General features: G+C 43.1%; 10 protein-coding genes across 10 annotated transcripts; 5 read left to right on the top strand and 5 right to left on the bottom strand.

Moving 5' to 3' along the window:
- Positions 1-181: 181 nt before the first annotated feature.
- On the bottom strand, positions 182-1849 carry FA14DRAFT_120704 (Glutamyl-tRNA amidotransferase B subunit; the record flags this gene model as incomplete). Its single annotated transcript, XM_025496425.1, has 1 exon — positions 182-1849. The coding sequence occupies one exon, from the start codon at positions 1847-1849 to the stop codon at positions 182-184; it is 1668 nt and encodes a 555-aa protein (XP_025355525.1).
- Positions 1850-1978: 129 nt separating this feature from the next.
- Positions 1979-2820, bottom strand: FA14DRAFT_39088 (Maf-like protein). Its single transcript, XM_025502278.1, has one exon. The coding sequence runs from the start codon at positions 2773-2775 to the stop codon at positions 2050-2052; it is 726 nt and encodes a 241-aa protein (XP_025355524.1). The 5' UTR covers positions 2776-2820; the 3' UTR covers positions 1979-2049.
- A 231-nt stretch (positions 2821-3051) lies between these two features.
- FA14DRAFT_133279 (uncharacterized protein) lies at positions 3052-4998 on the top strand (the record flags this gene model as incomplete). The annotated part of the gene is made up of 1 exon (XM_025496968.1): positions 3052-4998. A coding segment is annotated over exon 1 (1902 nt), but the record flags the coding sequence as incomplete, so codon positions are not given.
- Positions 4999-5116: 118 nt separating this feature from the next.
- Positions 5117-6486, bottom strand: FA14DRAFT_167510 (ferredoxin reductase-like protein). The gene has a single exon (XM_025500094.1). The coding sequence runs from the start codon at positions 6414-6416 to the stop codon at positions 5433-5435; it is 984 nt and encodes a 327-aa protein (XP_025355522.1). The 5' UTR covers positions 6417-6486; the 3' UTR covers positions 5117-5432.
- A 947-nt stretch (positions 6487-7433) lies between these two features.
- On the top strand, positions 7434-8057 carry FA14DRAFT_154643 (uncharacterized protein; the record flags this gene model as incomplete). Its single annotated transcript, XM_025497704.1, has 1 exon — positions 7434-8057. One exon carries the CDS (start codon positions 7434-7436, stop codon positions 8055-8057), a length of 624 nt encoding a protein of 207 aa, XP_025355521.1.
- A 264-nt stretch (positions 8058-8321) lies between these two features.
- On the bottom strand, positions 8322-10872 carry FA14DRAFT_39044 (FAD/NAD(P)-binding domain-containing protein). Its single transcript, XM_025502277.1, has one exon. The coding sequence runs from the start codon at positions 10612-10614 to the stop codon at positions 8452-8454; it is 2163 nt and encodes a 720-aa protein (XP_025355520.1). The 5' UTR covers positions 10615-10872; the 3' UTR covers positions 8322-8451.
- Positions 10873-11734: 862 nt separating this feature from the next.
- Positions 11735-12640, top strand: FA14DRAFT_189207 (uncharacterized protein; the record flags this gene model as incomplete). The annotated part of the gene is made up of 1 exon (XM_025501707.1): positions 11735-12640. One exon carries the CDS (start codon positions 11735-11737, stop codon positions 12638-12640), a length of 906 nt encoding a protein of 301 aa, XP_025355519.1.
- Positions 12641-13946: 1306 nt separating this feature from the next.
- Positions 13947-15891, top strand: FA14DRAFT_39031 (P-loop containing nucleoside triphosphate hydrolase protein). The gene has a single exon (XM_025502276.1). It carries the CDS (start codon positions 14252-14254, stop codon positions 15860-15862), a length of 1611 nt encoding a protein of 536 aa, XP_025355518.1. The 5' UTR covers positions 13947-14251; the 3' UTR covers positions 15863-15891.
- Positions 15892-15957: 66 nt separating this feature from the next.
- FA14DRAFT_106250 (phosphatidylinositol glycan class L) lies at positions 15958-16599 on the bottom strand (the record flags this gene model as incomplete). The annotated part of the gene is made up of 1 exon (XM_025495775.1): positions 15958-16599. A coding segment is annotated over one exon (642 nt), but the record flags the coding sequence as incomplete, so codon positions are not given.
- A 322-nt stretch (positions 16600-16921) lies between these two features.
- Positions 16922-18318, top strand: FA14DRAFT_39029 (26S proteasome subunit P45). The gene has a single exon (XM_025502275.1). The coding sequence runs from the start codon at positions 17043-17045 to the stop codon at positions 18264-18266; it is 1224 nt and encodes a 407-aa protein (XP_025355516.1). The 5' UTR covers positions 16922-17042; the 3' UTR covers positions 18267-18318.
- Positions 18319-18337: the final 19 nt, after the last annotated feature.

The raw sequence follows: 18337 nt of genomic DNA, 5'->3' as shown, positions 1-18337 counted from the left end.
AGCGGAAACAGTTTCTGTTGTAATAAACATTTGCCTTGATTGGCATTCTCTAGAAATGTGCATTGATTCATCTCACAAAATGCATATTCGCATTCAAGGAATGGATTGCAGCAGTACAAGTACAGATTGGGATAACAATGGGACTGGAATGAAGGGACAGAGACGTAAGACGTCTGTATAATCATTTGGGATGAACCAATTCATCCAATATTTGATTGGCAACCTTTGCATTTGCTCGTCCTTTGGTCCGCTTCATCACTTCGCCTACCAATCTCTGCATTACCTTCTTGTTGCCAGATCTAACGGCTTCTACAGCATCTGGCAATGCCTCTACCACCTCCTTGCAAACGCTCACCAATGCATCTCCAGAATCGAGGGCCAAAGCGTTTCGTGATTCTAGACAAGCTTGAACGGCGCTTGTGTTCTCTTGCTTAAATTCCGTTAAGATCTTTCCTTCTGTTTTGATCAGCTCGGACAGAAACGCTTTGGCCGTTGCTTTAGTCACCTTGTCATTTTGTACAAGATCCAACAGATCTCCTAAATCCGAAGCCTGGATAGGATTCTGAGCGAAGCTTTTTTCTTGGGCATTGAGCGTCTTTAACAACTCGTGGATGATCCAATTCATCACCATCTGTCCATCGCGTCCTTCAGCCACTTGCTCGTAGTAAGCGACTGCATCTGAAGCACGTTCAGCCGTACTGACATCAGCGTCATCGTCAAGACCAATACGCATGAGCACATTGGTATCACGTAATCCCACTCCGTATTGCTGCATAAGCCTTGACCGTTGCTCTGCTGGTAGCTCTGGCAATTCTTCTCGTATCTCTTCTAAGAAAGAAGAGCCTATTCGTAGAGGTGGTAAATTCGGGTCTGGCATGTATCGGTAATCAGGTGCATCTTCTTTTGATCGAAGTCGAACCGTAGATCCGTCCAATTCATTGTAACCACGAGTTTCTTGTTCGACGAGTTCACCGGCTGATAAAAGTTTTTGTTGTCTATGCATTTCCGAAATGATCGCATTCATAACGAATCGAACACTATTGACATTTTTCACCTCACAGCGTACTCCCCAAGGCTCACCTGTTCGATGTACCGATACGTTCACATCACATCGAAGTGAGCCTTCATCCATATTACCATCAGAGGCGCCTATTCTTCGTAGAATTTCTCGTAGCTTTCGCACATATGCTCCTGCCTGTTCGGGTGTACGCAAGTCCGGTCCACTGACAATTTCGATCAAAGCTGATCCTGCTCTGTTTAAGTCTATCGTGGTAAGCGAGCCAGCGGTTTCCGATATGTGATGGGAAGATTTTGCTGTATCCTGTTCCAATTGTATTTGTTCAATTCTGACATCTACTTCATCTTCTGGCGAAGACAGATGTCCATCATCGAATAAGAGCTTCAATCGTCCATTTCTGGCTAGAGGCGCATATTTTTGAGAAATTTGATATCCACTTGTCAGATCGGGGTAGAAATAATGCTTTCGATCAAAAGAGATCGTTTTCCCAATCTCACACTCCAATGCGATTCCCGCCTTCAAGGCTAATCGAACCGATTCCGATTGTATGGCTGGTAATGTCCCGGGTAAGGCTGCATCAAAAGGAGCCACACAAGTATTCTCTGGTGATTGTTGACCTACTCGATTGTTCGGTGTATTTGCATGACTGAACAATTTCTTCTTTGCTTTCAATTGAGCATGTACCTCCACCCCAATGATTGCTTCCCATCCTTCAGGAAGAGGTTGATAAGCCTTTGACTTCGTACTATATAGACATCTTGCATTTGTGGAACGTCTGCCTATCACAGTCCATCCCAATGCGACAGTCTTCCTTCCACCAGCGAGCCACATATGTTGTTCACCAGCATTCGTTGATCGTGTAAATGGTCAGGAAGATTGTAAAATGAGAACGAGAAACTAAAACGCTAAATCTGCGCGCTAATGCTCAGTCAAATACTCAAACACTCAGTCTTGACCGTCTTGGAGATGAAGTATTGGGATAGATAGTGATCATGACTGACAAAATGTATGCATTTTCAATCAATAAATTATCATACAAAAGTCAACTCTTCATCTTCTATTAGCTCATGCATGAATGAACAGAATGAATGCAGAGGGAATCCAACAACGTTATTATAGTCACCTTCTATGCCTCGAATGAGGTAAGACGCTTTTCCTTGAATGGCAAATCCTCCGGCTCGGTCTAGACCTTCTCCAGAATCGACATATGCTTGCAAAAGATGTGCCGGATTAGTGGCAAATCGAACCACTGTTCTTTCGGATAAAGATCGAACCTTGTACCCTGGCGCTTCTAAGACGGGATGAACGATTGTCACTCCAGTGATCACTTCGCACTTGCCATCATTCAGTTCTGCAAGCATACGCATGTTATCCAGAGGATCCAATGGCTTCTCCAAGATCTCTTCATCTTTCACCACAACTGTATCAGCGGAAATGACTATATCTGGGGGATCATCTTCGTCTTGCTCTACTAATCGTTTATACACTTCAAGTGCTTTGTGAGTTGATGTTTCTACTGGATATTCAAATGCAGCCGGTCCTTTGAATTCACTTTTGGGTAAATTTTCTTCAAAAGTTGAAGGTATGATTTCAGGATGCAATCCTATACTGGCCAAAATTTCTTGTCTTCTTGGACTTGCACTTGCCAAGATTACACGCTTACCGGATAATCTGTTCAACAACGGTAGGTTTAATGCTCCTTTTGCAACCACGTCTTGTCTATGCTGTCTTGTCTTTGATGATTGTTGAGTGCCCATTGTGTCTATTTGTGATGGTAGGAGAGAAGGGGTTGTTGCCTTGCTTCTCCCTTTCCAAATCGCGGTTAGGCCATCTAAAAAGCTTATTTTTGGCCGGCCATAGTCCTGCAACCTCGCCTTTAACGCGTTTTACGAGAAGAACACTTTTCTATCATCAACCCCGACACTCATTTGTTTTGAACATCCTAGCAGTCGTCCGTCAAAAGGTTCAAGACGAGCATGAGCGGCACTCATTCTGTCGCCAGCTTGAAAAGTGGCAGTCTCTTGGAATCATGGCAATGGGGACTTCTAACACTTTCCACCTTGCTGAAATTGAGTTTGATGGGAACATATCATTCGACAGATTTTGAAGTTCATCGAAATTGGCTGGCAATAACGCATTCTTTGCCGGTATCTCAGTGGTATTTCGATACAGGCTCGAAATGGACGTTGGATTATCCGCCCTTCTTTGCATATCTGAGTTGGCTATTGAGCATACCGGCAGCTCGCTGGGATCCCCGGATTGTTGACTTGAAAGGTGGATTGGAATACGATGATTGGTCGTGCAAAGTTTTCATGAGATTATCAGTAATTGTGACAGAGCTCACTTTTATAACCGCCCTCTTCGCCTTGAGTAGGCCCTCGAAAGCACCAGGATCAAATCCGAAACATACCTTGCCTGCATGGGCCGTTGCAGCTTTGGTACTACACCCTGGTTTAATCATCATCGATCATGTCCACTTCCAATACAACGGCTTTCTTTACGGGGTACTTTTCTGGTCCGTATGGGCAGCTAGAGAAGGAAGGCCGTTGCTTTGTGCTTTCCTCTTCTCTAGCCTGTTGAATTTCAAGCACATTTATGTCTACATCGCACCGGCCTTCTTCGTTTTCCTGCTGCAATCATACGTTATCAAAGGTCAATCGGACAAGAACACTATCAGCTTCTCTGGAGCAGGGGAAAGACTATTCACACTTGGTACGATCACTCTACTTCCTTTTGCTGCAAGTCTTACGCCATTGCTTTTGTCCGGCTTGACAAGTACAGCTCCTGCCGGTCCGATCGGCATACTACAACAGATGGTGAGCCGTCTGTTCCCGTTTAGCAGAGGCTTGAATCATGCTTATTGGGCTGCCAATGCTTGGGCACTATACACTTTTGCAGATCGTGCGCTTGTCAAACTACTTGGGCTGACATCGGAGCAAGGTAATGTTACAAGAGGAATATTGGGCGATACTTATTTTGACGTTTTACCTCAAATCAGTGCTGGACATTGCTTCCTTTTGACGTTGGCGTTCACTCTACTCTTATGCACGAGACTATGGACAAGACCTACATATGGCACGTTTGTGGAATCGATTGCTCTCTTTGGTCTCACTTCGTTCTTATTTGGCTTTCATGTCCATGAGAAGGCCATTCTTATTGCTCTTTTGCCATTGACTCTCTTGTCAGCATGCTCGTACACAATGATGCGAAAGACTCTCATCCTGAGTGTTGCAGGTGTGGTCGGACTGTTTCCACTTCTATTTGAGGCGCAAGAACTACCAATCAAAATAATCTGGACGCTTCTTTGGTTGATCAAAACACCTTTCAGCTCAACACTTGGACTACGCTTTTCCTCCTCACAAGGTTATTTCGATCATCATACACCTACGAATATTGATCTATTGATACATTTTGCTGAAGATGTCTACATCGCAGGCTTCGTCCCGCTGGTCATCTTTGTGGAATTCATTCATCCGATGATCTTTGGTACAGGGGCTTTCGGTCTATATTTTAGTCCAACGTCTACATTCAAAGATATTCTATCTGAGACATCAATTGCTCAAAATAAAGTACTCTCTTTTGCATCAGCAGCTGCTTCTTCTGCTGTGGATGCTATTGGCCAAGCTGTCGGCCAGACTGCATCTACACAAGGTAATGTAGAGGCAATCTCCTCTTCTGCTTCATCAGCTGCCTCTTTGGCATCTTCGGCTGCATCTTCTATCGTGAATGCTGCAACGGCATCAATGTCTAGCGCTTCGACAAATCAAGCCGAACAAATCATTGCACAAGCTGCATCTTCTGCTTCTTCGATTGCCTCACAAGCCATCTCGAAAACTACAAATAATGCAATCGTGGATGCGGCTGTTCAGATTTCGTCAATTGATGAACCAAAATATGCTTTCTTACCTTTGATGATGACCAGCATTTATTGTGCAATCGGAGTCGTTTGGATTTGGTTCAGCTTGAGTGCTAGATTTCTACGTGGAACGGACGATGTCGGGGATGAAGCTGCACAAATATCCGGTTACAAGAAGAACACACAAAGAACAAGTATACCAAGCGCAACTGCGAAAGCTTCTTCGACAGGAAGCAAAACGAAATAGATGAAGATTTGATGTATTAATAATAAAAAAAAAAAAGAAATAATCGAGATGTACACTATGGACATTATTGATAATCTATTTTCGCATCTTTTTCGCACCTAAATCCATCTCTGTTCCTTTCTTCTTCGACTTCATCGTTAACGATTCAGTTTGCTTCGCTCACTTCGACATAATTTGTGTGGTATAACCTACTGTTTTCGTTGCCCTCACAATACTGGACACAAGAACGTTCCTTATTCCAATAAAGTTGGGCACACTTCTGCTTCTGATGCCTTAACATCAGGGCGCAATTCCTCCGCTTTGTAAGCAGCTTAGAAGCTGAAGACTTGATCGTGCAATTTGCTGATCGTGTTTGGCTTCTCGTAGCCAAGTTCATCAAGATGCTTCTTCATTGCGTTGATCATTGGTGGAGGACCACAAAGCAAAATTTTGATATCATCAGCTGGTTTTGGGAATTTCTCCTCAATGGCTTCCTTTGATACGAAACCAGAGCCGTACTTCCATCCCTGTGGTGGTTCGTTCAAGAAGTAGTGAACGGTGAAACGCTCTGGAGACTTTTCGGCCAAATCATCCAATTCTTTACGCAACAAGATATCATTCTCCTTAACGTTTGCGTAGATCAAATCAATTTTTGTGTTATCCTTTGGATTTTTGGCCATTGCACGAATGATTTGTAACATTGGTGTGATACCCGTTCCTCCGGCAAGCATACCGATTCTACGGCACAAGTCAGGCGAATATCTCATTTGACCTTTTGGACCTTTAACTTGCATTTTATCACCAACTTTGAGAGTGCTCATATGTTTCGAAATGTTTCCATTTGGGTATGTTTTGATCATCAAATCAAAGAATCCCCTTTCGTCATCACTGCTGACGGGTGTGTAACTACGTTGAACGTTTTTGCCGTCAATGTTAGCTTGAAGACTGATATGTTGACCGATTGGCAAACCCAAAATGCTTTGATCGGATGGCAATCTGAATCTGTAAACTGCGGTGTTATCGGAAACATCTTTGCGTTCCATCAATTTGAACGATTGCCATTCTTTGGGGTTCAAGACCGGTTTGGCTTTTCCTGCATTGATCCAAATCAAAACACCGATCGAGGCCACAAGACCAACGATGAAGGCTAAAATTGTATTAGGATCCATTATATCAGTTGATTTATCCAAATCGTGCAAGAGGGATATTCTGGAGACCTGATTCGGGAAGGAACGTAAGATGAATTTCAGCAAGGCCAAAAGTGAGCCAAAAGTGATAAGAGTTGAAGAAAGAAGAAGAAATTGTTCCACAAGCATACAAGATTGTTTGTTTGCTTGCTTCTTTCCTGGTGACGATGGTAGTGGTCAGAAAAAGAAGAAATTGTTCGGCGTGGAGGATGAGTAGCTCTAAATGCTGACTACATCTTTTGCTTAGGTTGGATTTTCATCTTGATTCTTCTTGGGCTTTTGTTGCGGTAAAAGACTGTTCATGCGCCCCCAACGAATTAAGACTAAACGCGTTACACGCAGATGCCATTCATTATCAGTTAAAAGATCAGTAAAGAGGCAAATAGAAGAATATTAAAGAGGATGCGGGGCTAGATTGATGTGTAATTAACCTATTCCACGTAAGAGGCACTCACTGTACGCCTTTAAACGATTCTCTTGCTTACGACACTAGACGTTTCACAAGCAAATCCTTGACATCAATTAAAGAAGGCGTCTGATCAGCATTGCGCCTTCTCTGGCTGTTTACCCTTTTACCTCAACTGGGGTTAGCATTCTGTATACATAGACAGCTTTGGCTAAATTCCATCGTCGCCGTATCCTTATCCCCATAGGGAACAAAGGCGCTAATGTTGACAACACATTCTAGAATAGAGACTGCAGCGTATCGCGAATGAATGCTATGTTAAAGTACGCCGTGATGCATTAATCTCACGAAAGAAGTCGTACGAAACAAACAATGTTGTATATGATATATGAGCAGAGCATATGTACCGCAATAAAAAGTGTACGCAATTCCTTTCATCGTTACAGTTTCTCTCAGGTGCCTAAGCTCCGATGATGAGGAATATCAAATCCGCCTTCCTCGCAGTTACGGCCCAAAGGTCGAACGAGCCCCTGTTGCGGCCGAATTTGACCGAATCTAGTGTAACGAGCAATGACATAGCATATAAATCGATACGCAAACTCACAATGGTTCCAATGAGGCATGAATAGATTTATAAAGAGCGGGAAATTTGGTTGTGAATTTTTATGCTTCTACACAAACATATCACAATATTAAACATCGTTTTTTGAAACAAGCAGCTTATTCTGCAGTTATTCAAGATGCAAATTCACGTACTGTTATCGATTTGCTTTATTGTTTTCTTGGCAGGTGTTAGAGCAGCACCTACTTCTGCTACTCACCCACCTCCTGATGACTATTCCAAGCCGAAACAACACGCTGCGCTTCTTCGCGATGGACCTTTAGGAACGGAGGTTGGCTTGATAGGATCATCAAAAGGAAATTCAGGTAAAGGTTATTCACTTATTCGTGGAAAAGTACAAGTAGGTGAAAAGAAGAAAAATACGATCATACGTGAATTAGGAGAAGAAGCAAAATATTCCGAAAAGAATATTCATTTTAAATCGGACCGTGTGAAAAGCAAAGGTGCAAATGGTGTAAAAGCTGAAGGTTACGCAATTCATCTTAAAGCAGGAGCAAAACAAGATATGAATGGCGAAAATAGACAATTGAAATTCGTTCATCATTCCCAAGTTGGAAAATATTTAAAAAAACCTGAACAAAAGGCACTCTATCAAGATATGCAAAAACAAAATTTGATCAAGAATAGAACTAGTCCGCCTAGAAAGCCATTGGAACGATCTACTTCAATGAATTCTGCTACAACTGCAAAGACTTCACCGACTCGTCGTTTAGGTCGATCTCTAAGCGGAAGACATCGTTAAGTATTGCTGTTCATAATGCAGTGAATGTTTATGTACGCCGTGAAATGATATTATATTCTACCCCTACTTAGACCGAATTCTTCCGAATTATTGAGGCTGTGAGCGATAGTTGTCATTTATAATGAACGAGAAATGAAAGTTGTTTCTTTTCGCCGGTTAAAACCACGGAGCTTTACCCAAGTGTATTGCAATCATCACAGACCAATCATTGAGGAAGCACACCATTGCGCTACTTCCGTTGTAAAAAGGATTTAATCCACACTCGCATGCTTTTCATTGTTGAATTGATTATGGATGGATTCTTATGAATGGATAAAAAATACATGATGACTTGGGCTATCGAAAAAGACGGGAAAATGGGAAAAAGATAAAAGATGACAAAAGTGAATAATGTTCAAACGTACATATCATCAGTGCTCATGCCTGCCATGAATTGCCAAACACCTTCGACGGCTAAATCCGAAGGATCTTCTCGAACTTCAACAGCGGGTCTACCAGTCTTTTCGTCTGGTGCTCCTTGGAAGACCATCTTGCCCAAACCTAAACTTAATTTGAGCATATTGGCCGCCGGATCAAAGTGTTGCAATTGCGTCTTTTCTGCATTAGAAGCGGCGGATGCATTTGCAATATCTCGAATGATATTCTCTGCTGCTGTATCAGCCATTGACCATGCTTGATAACCCGCATTCAAAGCGCCAAAGGCATCTGCAACATCACCGATAGCGTAAACGTTTGACAAGGTAGAATCATGATCATGACCTTTAACCGCGGTTGATTGATCATCATCCGCTCCTGCTGCTTTTTTGTCCAAGAAGCAATCACAATCTCCGCAAGGTGGACGGGCATCGAAAGGCATTTGAGCAAGACTTCCGTTTGGATCTGGAACTTTGACTTGTAAAGTACGCATGACACGTACCAATCTTGTACTAGGGTCCACACTTGTGGGTGAGAGATGTGCCATCAAGCCTGAATTAGGCTGTTGACCGGTACACAAGAGTAAAAGATCACACTCGAATTCTTTTCCGTGAGTCGTCTTCACTCTCTTGCGACCGTTACCCAAACACATGCCTTCGTTTCGTGCTTGTTCGCCTTCGCCTCCTTTGTTGGCCGATGACAGGCATACTTCGCCTTGACGATGATCGTTTGAGGAAGCATCGAGTTGTTCTTGTTTGACGCTGCTTCCGCGTGGACATCCTTCTGTCAATGCTAATCTCTCGCCAAGGACAACATTGACACCCAACTCTTGAAGTCTCTTGTGAGCAATTTCATGAACTTGAGGATCAAAGTTTGGTAAAAGTTGTTTGCGCGAATGAATGAGAGTGACCGACTTTTCCGGGTGAACACTCTTGATATCAGTAGCGAATTCAACTCCCAATGCTCCACCTCCAACTAAGACGATCTCTTCGCTGTCCTTTACACGACTTTGGAATTGCTGCATCCATTCTATTCCGTGTAATTTGGTTCTTGCTTCTGTGCGCAAAGGATCCGGCAAGTGTGATCCAAGAGCATAGACGATGTGAGAGAAAGGAATTGCCACTTTGTCGATAGACCAAACGGATTTAGAAGAAGATGTAGAAACAGACTCTACTTCGACATGTGTTGAGGTGATGTTTGTCACATTTGCTTGCAAGACAAGATGAGGACTTGATCCCTCAAAGGTGGATGTGTTGTCGTCTGATGGCACATCTTCCATATCGATACCTTTCTCAATCGCTTGCGATAACTCCTCCACTTCGATTTCCGGTCTGCCAAGATCCTCTTCAGCGCGGGATGCTTCAGCATCAATGCGAAGAGCGTCTCCCATACCTTCTGTTCCTGCCAGCTTTGCAGCACGATCGCGTTCGCCATCTTGCTCTTTAATCCTTTCGGATGAATGAGATAAGTAGGAAGATGAGGCTGACGAGCTCGGTGATGATTCTTCATCTCCACGTCGACTTTGACGAATGCGCAAGGAATCGTTAGTATCAAAGATGGATGAGTTGTCATCAACGCTTGAAGAACGACTTGCTGAACTTCCACCGAATCTTGAACGTGCCACATGACGACTTTCGTCGGATGAATCGCTAAAGTTTGACATCTTGCTTCTCAATCTTTGACCTCCGAGCGAGCCCATACCGAGTAATGATGCTTGACTTGAATCTGTCGAGCGAGAACCATCGTCGATATTCTCATGCGTCTCAACGGGAGGAGTGTGACCTTTTGATGGGCCAGCAACAGGTCGTGGCGTTTCAGACGAGCGAGCCGGAGCATCTTTGAAGATGGATGTATACGGGATGAAAGCTTTGTGTTCATGTCCTGGCAAAGTCGAAAAGCGCGGAAAGACGTAAAGATGATTGAAATGACTATTTCTCTCGATCAAGATCACACGATGGGTTGGCGGTAACTTGTTTGCCAAAACGGTTGCAGCATGCATACCTCCATAACTGCCACCTAAGACGATAACATTCTTGGTGGAGGTAGATGTGCCAAGGCTATCTGCCAAAGTAGTACGATGAGCTTGAGTAGTCTTTCTACGCAATTGTTGATGCGCAAAAGGTTGAGAAGTAGAAGTGGACATTGTTGCAACTCGTCTTACAAGAGAAAGAGAAACTCGATTAATCGCCACAAAAGGCAGATGTTTGCCGAATCGAATCGTTGACGAGATGATGGGCGAGAATGGTATAAAGACTCAAAAGATGGCAGTATATATACCTTTCCGATTTGATTTAGAGCGTGATCAATTTGCCCTTACTTTTTTTTTTGAATGAATGTTATAGTGGCGACATCCGTTTCGGTCTATTATTGCGTGATGTGAATGTCGCTTATGAATCGGTACTCCCCGTGATTATTTGAGAAAAGGGGGGGCGGTGTATGATGTGGCTAAAGTAGATGTGCTGGTGGTGTTAAGAGTGAAAAGGTGATCTTGACAAATCACTTCCGCTCTCCCCGCACGAAGAAGGGCAGAGATTTCACCGCTCCGAGCAATCCGATTCGGGGCCGTATGCAGGCAGGCGATGTGTAGCGAGCAAATTATTATTAGCAAGTCTTTGTCAGAGAGGGAGAGTTTCAGCTTTTAGAGTGTGCATGAAAATGACTAAAAAAACTCTTTACGCGTAATGCTTGCCCAATTTCGGCGGCTGAACAATAAAGGCAGGCACAAAGCAGTGCGACAGAAAAAGGCCCAAAACTTTTCGATCTCCGCCAAGGATGTTATCTGATTTCTAGGGAATCGCCCCATCCAATCACGCGCCCCTTTTAAAGAATAAAGCAGGTACAAGCACGCGTGTCTGCATAGAAAGATATTGATTAACCTCCGAGTGATGGCATGAACTAGGGGCATAGTATTTCTAATTCGGTCAAAGAATACCGCTTTTATACGCCGCCTTACATACGACAGAAGACGGATAGCCGCGCTTAGAATTGACGAATTCGGATGGATTGTGTATACTTTTATCAAGTGCTAATTCAAGATGGATCGATCAACTTTGCATACCAGAATAATAGTGAAAATGCCCGATATCAGATAGAATAAGTTTCATCCAGACACGTGAAAATGCTCTGATTAGTCAGCAAAGAATATTTTTTGGAATTAGCGTATTATCTTGTTCGAAGTTGCAATCAAGATCCACACTCTGGCTATCATCACTTCGACAAGGTGGCTGATGCAAAGATCTGCTTTTTGATCATAGCTTGTCAAGATGTCAGGAAGATCGACACGCATCTCTACGCTTTCGGATAAGATTCAAGGTTTGAAGTTCATGCAAAGAGCTTCGGCATCCTCTCCTTCTACATCAGCATCCACATCGACACCGAAGGTAGAACAAGAGGAAGCAAAGAAGAAAGGCAAGAGCTCAAAAGATCAGCAAAGGAATCAAGGAAATAGCTTTTCTTCTTTGGCGGCATCTGAGCCAGCTACAATAACATCCAATCTCCACAAAGATGAAGAAGATGCAGAACCGAGCAATGAGGAGCATTGGGTAATGCCAAATGCTAAGGAGAAGATTGCTAGACAGTCATCTTCCAAGTCTATACCACGCATTGAATCTCAAAGTGGATGGAACGATTGGCTAGGTCAATTACAGAACGGAGAATCATCAGCACAGCAGAGCCCATCCAGTGCAGGAGCAGCAAGACGGTCATTTGGAGCATGGGCACCAAAGTTAACGGAGAAGAAGGGAAGTAAGGGTAAAGAAGAAGATGATTCGGAGGAAGATGAATTCACCGGAGGCGAAAGTGAAGAAGACATTCAACAAAAAGGATTTATCAAACCAGGTAGTCTTTCAGATACACCGTTAAAGAAGCAAAAAGGCAGAAAACGCAAAAGTGACGATAATCATGGAAATTCAAAATTAAAAGATGAATTGATGGGTGATATACGAAAACAAAAGAAGAAAAAGACGAAAGATACCAATGGACCTTCTTCGACAGATTCACATGCTAAAGCACGTCAAGAATCAGCGATCAAGAAACGTAAAGATATGGCATCTACAGGGAAAGCAGGAAAGAGGCAAAAGGAAGGATTTCTAACTCCGAATATGAATCGACAAAATGATGACGATCAATTCAAAGTCAGTGATAACGATGATACTTTGGAAGGGTTTTGAAGGGGGGAGGGGGATTGCAACATTTGTATTTATACACAAATTGATCACTTGAATCGATCAAAATGCTACACGGTCCTGTGGATGACGAGCAATATCTTTTGCCTTTTGAACTTTTTCACATAAGAGTGCCTGACGACGTGCATCGTGTGCGTCCAAGTCGGTCTGCAACTGCTTTTTGGTTTTTCTGCAAGGATGGAAGGATAGGGTAAGTTTTGTTGTTCTAATTTTTTTTTTTTTCGCATAAACCAAACTTACTGGCAGCCAAAACGTTCGTTCCTTTCACGAAGACGCTGTTTGACTTGTTCGGCAATCTTTTCTTCTTCGGTTTTCGCATGAGTCTCTTCGTATTTAGCATGATACTCTTCGAGCTTTGCATGATACTTTTCTGAATCTGCCATATAGTCTTCGGCTTGCACATCATTCTCTTCAGGTTTCGCTTGACCATTCTCGGATTCGGCAAGCTTTTCATCCTCTTTGGTCTGCTCCTTGCTCTTTTCAGGCTTCACGGGAATCTCTTCTGGTATCGTATGAATCTCTCCTGGGCTCACATGATCCTCAACTGCTTTCATAAGATCCTCCTCTGGTTTCACATGATCCTCCTCTGGTTTCATAAGATCCTCCTCTGGTTTCACATGATCCTCCTCTGGTTTCATAAGATCCTCCTCTGGTTTCACCTGATTCTCTTCAGATTTCACATGACCGTGATCGTTTGCCGCCTTTGCCTTCTGAACCTTCTCAGACAGGATTGCCTGACGACGTCCTTCGGCTGCATCCAAAGCGTTCAGCAACTGAGACTTGGTTTTTCTGTAATGATGAAAAGAATTTCATGAGCTTTCTCTCCTTCTCTCTCTAAAATTTTCAACTTTTTTGTACTCACTGACTCCCAAGGCGTTCGCTCTCATCACGAAGGCGTTGTTTGAATTTTTCGGCAAGTTCTTGATCCATTTCGGCCTTGTTCTTATTCTCTTGGAATGCCGTAGCAAGGATGCTATTGCTTGGCATAGAGTATCGAGCTGGATTTTTGGCTGGGACACTCATTGTCATTTGATCAAATCTTCTTTGATTTCTTGCAAAGTGCGACATGTTTGTGATGGTGTTTATGGTTCTTCAAAATTAAAGATCAACATGACAACCATTTATAAGTTTTTCAGTATATTATTTGAACCCTCTAAAGATGCCAATCAACAATTTAATCATTCCATATTTAGGGGGTATGTGATAATGTCTTTTTATTTCCTATTTAATTTTATATTTCCATGCCCCTCTCAAATCATAATATCTCCTCATGCCTCAATGACTTGGAAATGCTGATATAATCACACTTGAAAAAGATCTATAATACGACGGGTTCTGATCATGATCAGGAATGCAACTAGATAAGTAGACATTGTTTCTGAAATGTTTACCGTCAGGTGTCTTAGTAATATTAGGAAAGCTTTTCCCTCCTCAATTAATGACCCAACGCGTGTTCCTGGATGAGCGCGTAAAGTGTTGTTCTTATTTCCAGAATGCACAATTGTTGATTGGTGTTTCTCTGGCACATCTATCTGTCTTAAAGCAATCATCATCCTCCTCCTCCTCTTTCTTACAATGATATGATGCTCATTCATTATGACATCACCTTTGCCTGACTCGCAAGGGTCATCATTGCCTGCAACGCCGCCAACATCAAATGATGCAGTGAAGGAGAGAGCATACCTATGGAGTGACTTCATCTTGCAATCTCCAACAACCAAGAAAAGCACAGAAGCACAAGAAGCAATCGATGTTGATGTAGTGGAGAATGTGGTCGAAGAAGCAGAGGAAGTAGTCGAGCGAGAGCAGATACCGGCACCGGCTCCGAGCAAATCAATTGATTGGAGAGCACCGACGTTCATATCTCGAACTCAACAAGAGAAAAGAGTTCAGCCTAAAGCATCAATTGTGCAAAACCAAGATGATTCAAGCGATGAAGATGAACAGCATACATTCCGGCCCACAGCATCAAGAAATTGGCGAACGCCCATGCAGTATGTGCGGAAGGAAGAAGAGAAAGAGGAAAGTACGAATAGCAGTGTATTTGTCGGTCATGATGATACTGAGCTTACCCGACTCGAAGATACAGACGGCTCAGAGGTGGATGAAGAAGATGAGGAAATGGACGAGTATGAGATGCAAGACTATCTCAATTATAGGCTAAAGACCGGCTTAAGTCATTTAGACGAACGCTTAGGTCAAGAATACATGCATGCCGCACAAGATGACGAACAATTTGATTCAAATCAAGGCGGTCTAAGGAGTGGTGGACTGATTGAGGTCAGTGGCACTCCAGGTAGTGGAAAGACTACTCTTTTGATGCAGCTTGCTATCAAGGAACGGCTCAACAGTCTTCAACAGTCTCTTAGCTCACTACACGAGGGCGAGGAAAGATTGAATGGCGAAGCGTGTAGGTCTGATCGTGGGAGACAGGTGGTCATGATTGATACGGAAGGCAGCATTAGCGCTAGACGAATGGCTCAAATGACGAAAGCCCTGATCACAGATTTGCTTGACAGTTGGGAGGAACAAGAATGGAGCACGAAGCCATCACATGATGTATTGTTTCATCATACGTTAGCAGGAATCCGCATCATCCGATGTACAGCTCTGTTTGAGCTTGTGGCGACTTTTGGAGTGCTTTTGCCAACAATTGATGTAGAATCCATTCGTCCAGACTACAAAGATGAAGACGAAGAACGAGCAAAGAAGGTCAAAGAGATTGATAAGATGATGCGAAAAAAGAGATTACCCGAAAGAACTTCTTTGATCATAATCGACAGTATGAGTCATTTTTTTCGAGCACCGACGACGAACGAAAGGCAGGAAAGGTCAAAGCGACAACAGGCGATCCAATGTGCTCGTTTATTTGCCTCACATGTTCATCTTTCTGGCATCAAGCTGATCATCTCGACGCAAATGTCAAGTTACTTTGTCGATGTACACGGCGATAAAAGTAACATCATCAAACCTGACAACATCGGCTTCTTGAGGCCTACTTTGCGAGATTGGATGGAAGAAGATCTTGCCAGGAGTGCATGGCATCTTCAACTGTACGGAGCGGAACTAGGTAGTGCCCGAAAGATAGCAAGAATAATTTCTCGGCCTCACTCTTTGCTCAATCACGATCTCTACGGCGAAGAATATTGGAGTGCACAATTGCCATACGTGATAGACACACGAGATGGAATAATGCGCAGTGTTTGATTCGTTATTCTGTAAATTACTGTATTCTATTGTACAATATGTCGCAACAATTGTTCCCATTACTGATTGATGTGAATGTCAAATTGACATCCATGCATGTAGGTGGAGAAGATCAGGTATAAATATCGGAACCATACCATTTGGGATTTGTGTAAACTCATCGCCCGCAGTGAGTGTAGATACTCGAATGGCGTGGACAAGAAAGCAACTTTGTCTTGAGAGGCAAGGGTCAGCCTTGCGCCTAAGTGATTGACAAGTGCACCGAAGAGTCCCAAATATTTGAATGCGGTACTATGTGAACGCAAAGCGTAGATTCGGCCATTCTCTGTAATTGCACCCGATTTGTAGATTAGAGGAACGGAGTTTGAGCAGGCTTTATGATTGGCATGTTGTGAGATACCATCTTTGTCGAATGTGAGCAATAGATCAAAAGGACCTGAATGCTGTGAGAATTGTTGCACATATTCAGAGATAAGATTCGGTTCCCATTTGATTTGCATGCTGTCTTGTAGACGACCGTCATTTATGAGGCGTACTTTATCGGCTCTTACACCTAATCTTGCGTAGCTTGCTAGCAATTCTTCTTCTCTAATCTGTCCAAGACCGTCGGCATTCCCGTTAGAGAGGCACAAAGCGTAAACGTCAATGTTGGATTTCACCAAGTTCAAGATTGCCGGTGCGAAGAACATCACTTCATCATCAGGATGTGCGGTAAGGATGAGTGCTTTTGTAGGGATTTGACTGCCCTTCTTATCCTGCAAGCCATCTATGTCCAACGTTGAACCAGCCAGGAGTAATTGCAGTAGAAGGAGGATGATAACAAATGCCACACTGGATCGAAGCCATTTCCGCACCTTTCTCGGATTAGACGTCAACAAGTCATTTCTCCTTACTTTTCCGCTCGAGCTACTCTGTCGTGATGATGACCCAATATTTGCCATCTTCAGACAAGTGCCATCATTCCATGTCGTATCATGAAGTTGTTTGTATGCATTGTAAGCTTGATGGCTCTCCACCTACTGAACAACAGCAGCCCAGGATATGATTGCGTCTGTGCGCTGAGAAACAAATCAAGCAGAACGCGCGTTCTCACTGTACGACGAACAGAAGAATGATCAATACAACACAAACACACACTTGCGCCTACCTTTTCTTCCATTAACATCATCACCTATTCAACATGTCAGTTCAACCGGCTCCTTCCACTTCAGCCGGAACTGGTCAATCACCAGAAGAGGCTAGAAGGACGACAGCTTTAGAAGCATACCGGAAAGCATTGAAAAATCACGAAGATCTTTCGACAGGTTTGAAAAAGCTACGATTTGGATTGAAAGATCTCGATCATGATTTCAATAAAACAGAGGATGATATTCGTGCTTTGCAGTCTGTAGGACAAATCATCGGAGAAGTCTTGAAACAATTAGACGAAGAGCGTTTCATCGTAAAAGCATCTTCAGGTCCTCGTTATTTGGTGGGATGTCGTAATTCAGTTCCCAAACATAAACTTAAAGCAGGCGTTCGTGTCTCACTCGATATGACCACTTTAACAATCATGCGTATCCTTCCGCGCGAGACTGACCCAATGGTCTATTCGATGAGCATGGAAGATCCTGCAGGTGCAAGTTTCGCCGGTATTGGTGGTTTGAGCGAACAGATTCGTGAATTGAGAGAAGTGGTGGAATTGCCTTTACTGAATCCCGAATTATTCTTACGTGTGGGAATCAAACCTCCAAAAGGTGTTCTGCTGTATGGTCCACCCGGAACAGGAAAAACACTTTTGGCAAGAGCCGTTGCAGCAACTTTGGACGTTAACTTCTTAAAGGTTGTGAGTAGCGCAATTGTGGACAAGTATATTGGTGAATCTGCTCGTCTTATTCGCGAGATGTTCGGTTATGCAAAAGAACATGCACCTACGATCATCTTTATGGACGAAATCGATGCAATTGGTGGAAGACGGTTTAGTGAAGGAACGAGTGCCGATCGTGAAATTCAAAGAACATTGATGGAATTGTTGAACCAAATGGACGGTTTCGATGTCAATTCGACAACAAAGGTTATCTTTGCTACAAATAGACCTGATACTTTAGATCCAGCATTAATGCGACCTGGACGTATCGATCGTAAGATTGAGATTCCACTACCAAATGATGCCGCAAGACTGGAAATCTTGAAGATTCATGCAAAACCTGTGGCCAAGAGAGATGAATTGGATTATGAGGCAGTGGTGAAATTGACAGATGGATGCAATGCTGCCGATTTGAGAAACGTGATCACAGAAGCAGGAATGTTTGCTATTCGAGATGATCGATCGTTCTTGATTCAAGAAGATATTGTCAAAGCAGCCCGTAAGGTTATGGAAGCCAAATCTCACGAGAGTCAAGCAGATTACAGTCTAAAGTCATAATAATCTTGTAATACCAGCACAGAACCAGATGAAATCATATACATTATTGACATTCCAGATTTGAGTACATA

Source organism: Meira miltonrushii, assembly GCF_003144205.1.
Source record: "Meira miltonrushii strain MCA 3882 unplaced genomic scaffold FA14scaffold_2, whole genome shotgun sequence".
In the NCBI taxonomy this organism is placed as follows: Eukaryota; Fungi; Basidiomycota; class Exobasidiomycetes; order Exobasidiales; family Brachybasidiaceae; genus Meira; species Meira miltonrushii.
The sequence above is the reverse complement of the archived record's forward strand: the minus strand, read 5'-3'. Positions and strand labels throughout refer to the sequence as shown.

Excerpts from the sequence above, each read along its gene's own strand:
- FA14DRAFT_39088 (XM_025502278.1), bottom strand. The coding sequence starts at position 2,775 with ATGGGCACTCAACAATCATCAAAGACAAGACAGCATAGACAAGACGTG.
- FA14DRAFT_39029 (XM_025502275.1), top strand. The coding sequence starts at position 17,043 with ATGTCAGTTCAACCGGCTCCTTCCACTTCAGCCGGAACTGGTCAATCA.
- FA14DRAFT_39031 (XM_025502276.1), top strand. The coding sequence starts at position 14,252 with ATGACATCACCTTTGCCTGACTCGCAAGGGTCATCATTGCCTGCAACG.
- FA14DRAFT_167510 (XM_025500094.1), bottom strand. The coding sequence starts at position 6,416 with ATGCTTGTGGAACAATTTCTTCTTCTTTCTTCAACTCTTATCACTTTT.
- FA14DRAFT_39044 (XM_025502277.1), bottom strand. The coding sequence starts at position 10,614 with ATGTCCACTTCTACTTCTCAACCTTTTGCGCATCAACAATTGCGTAGA.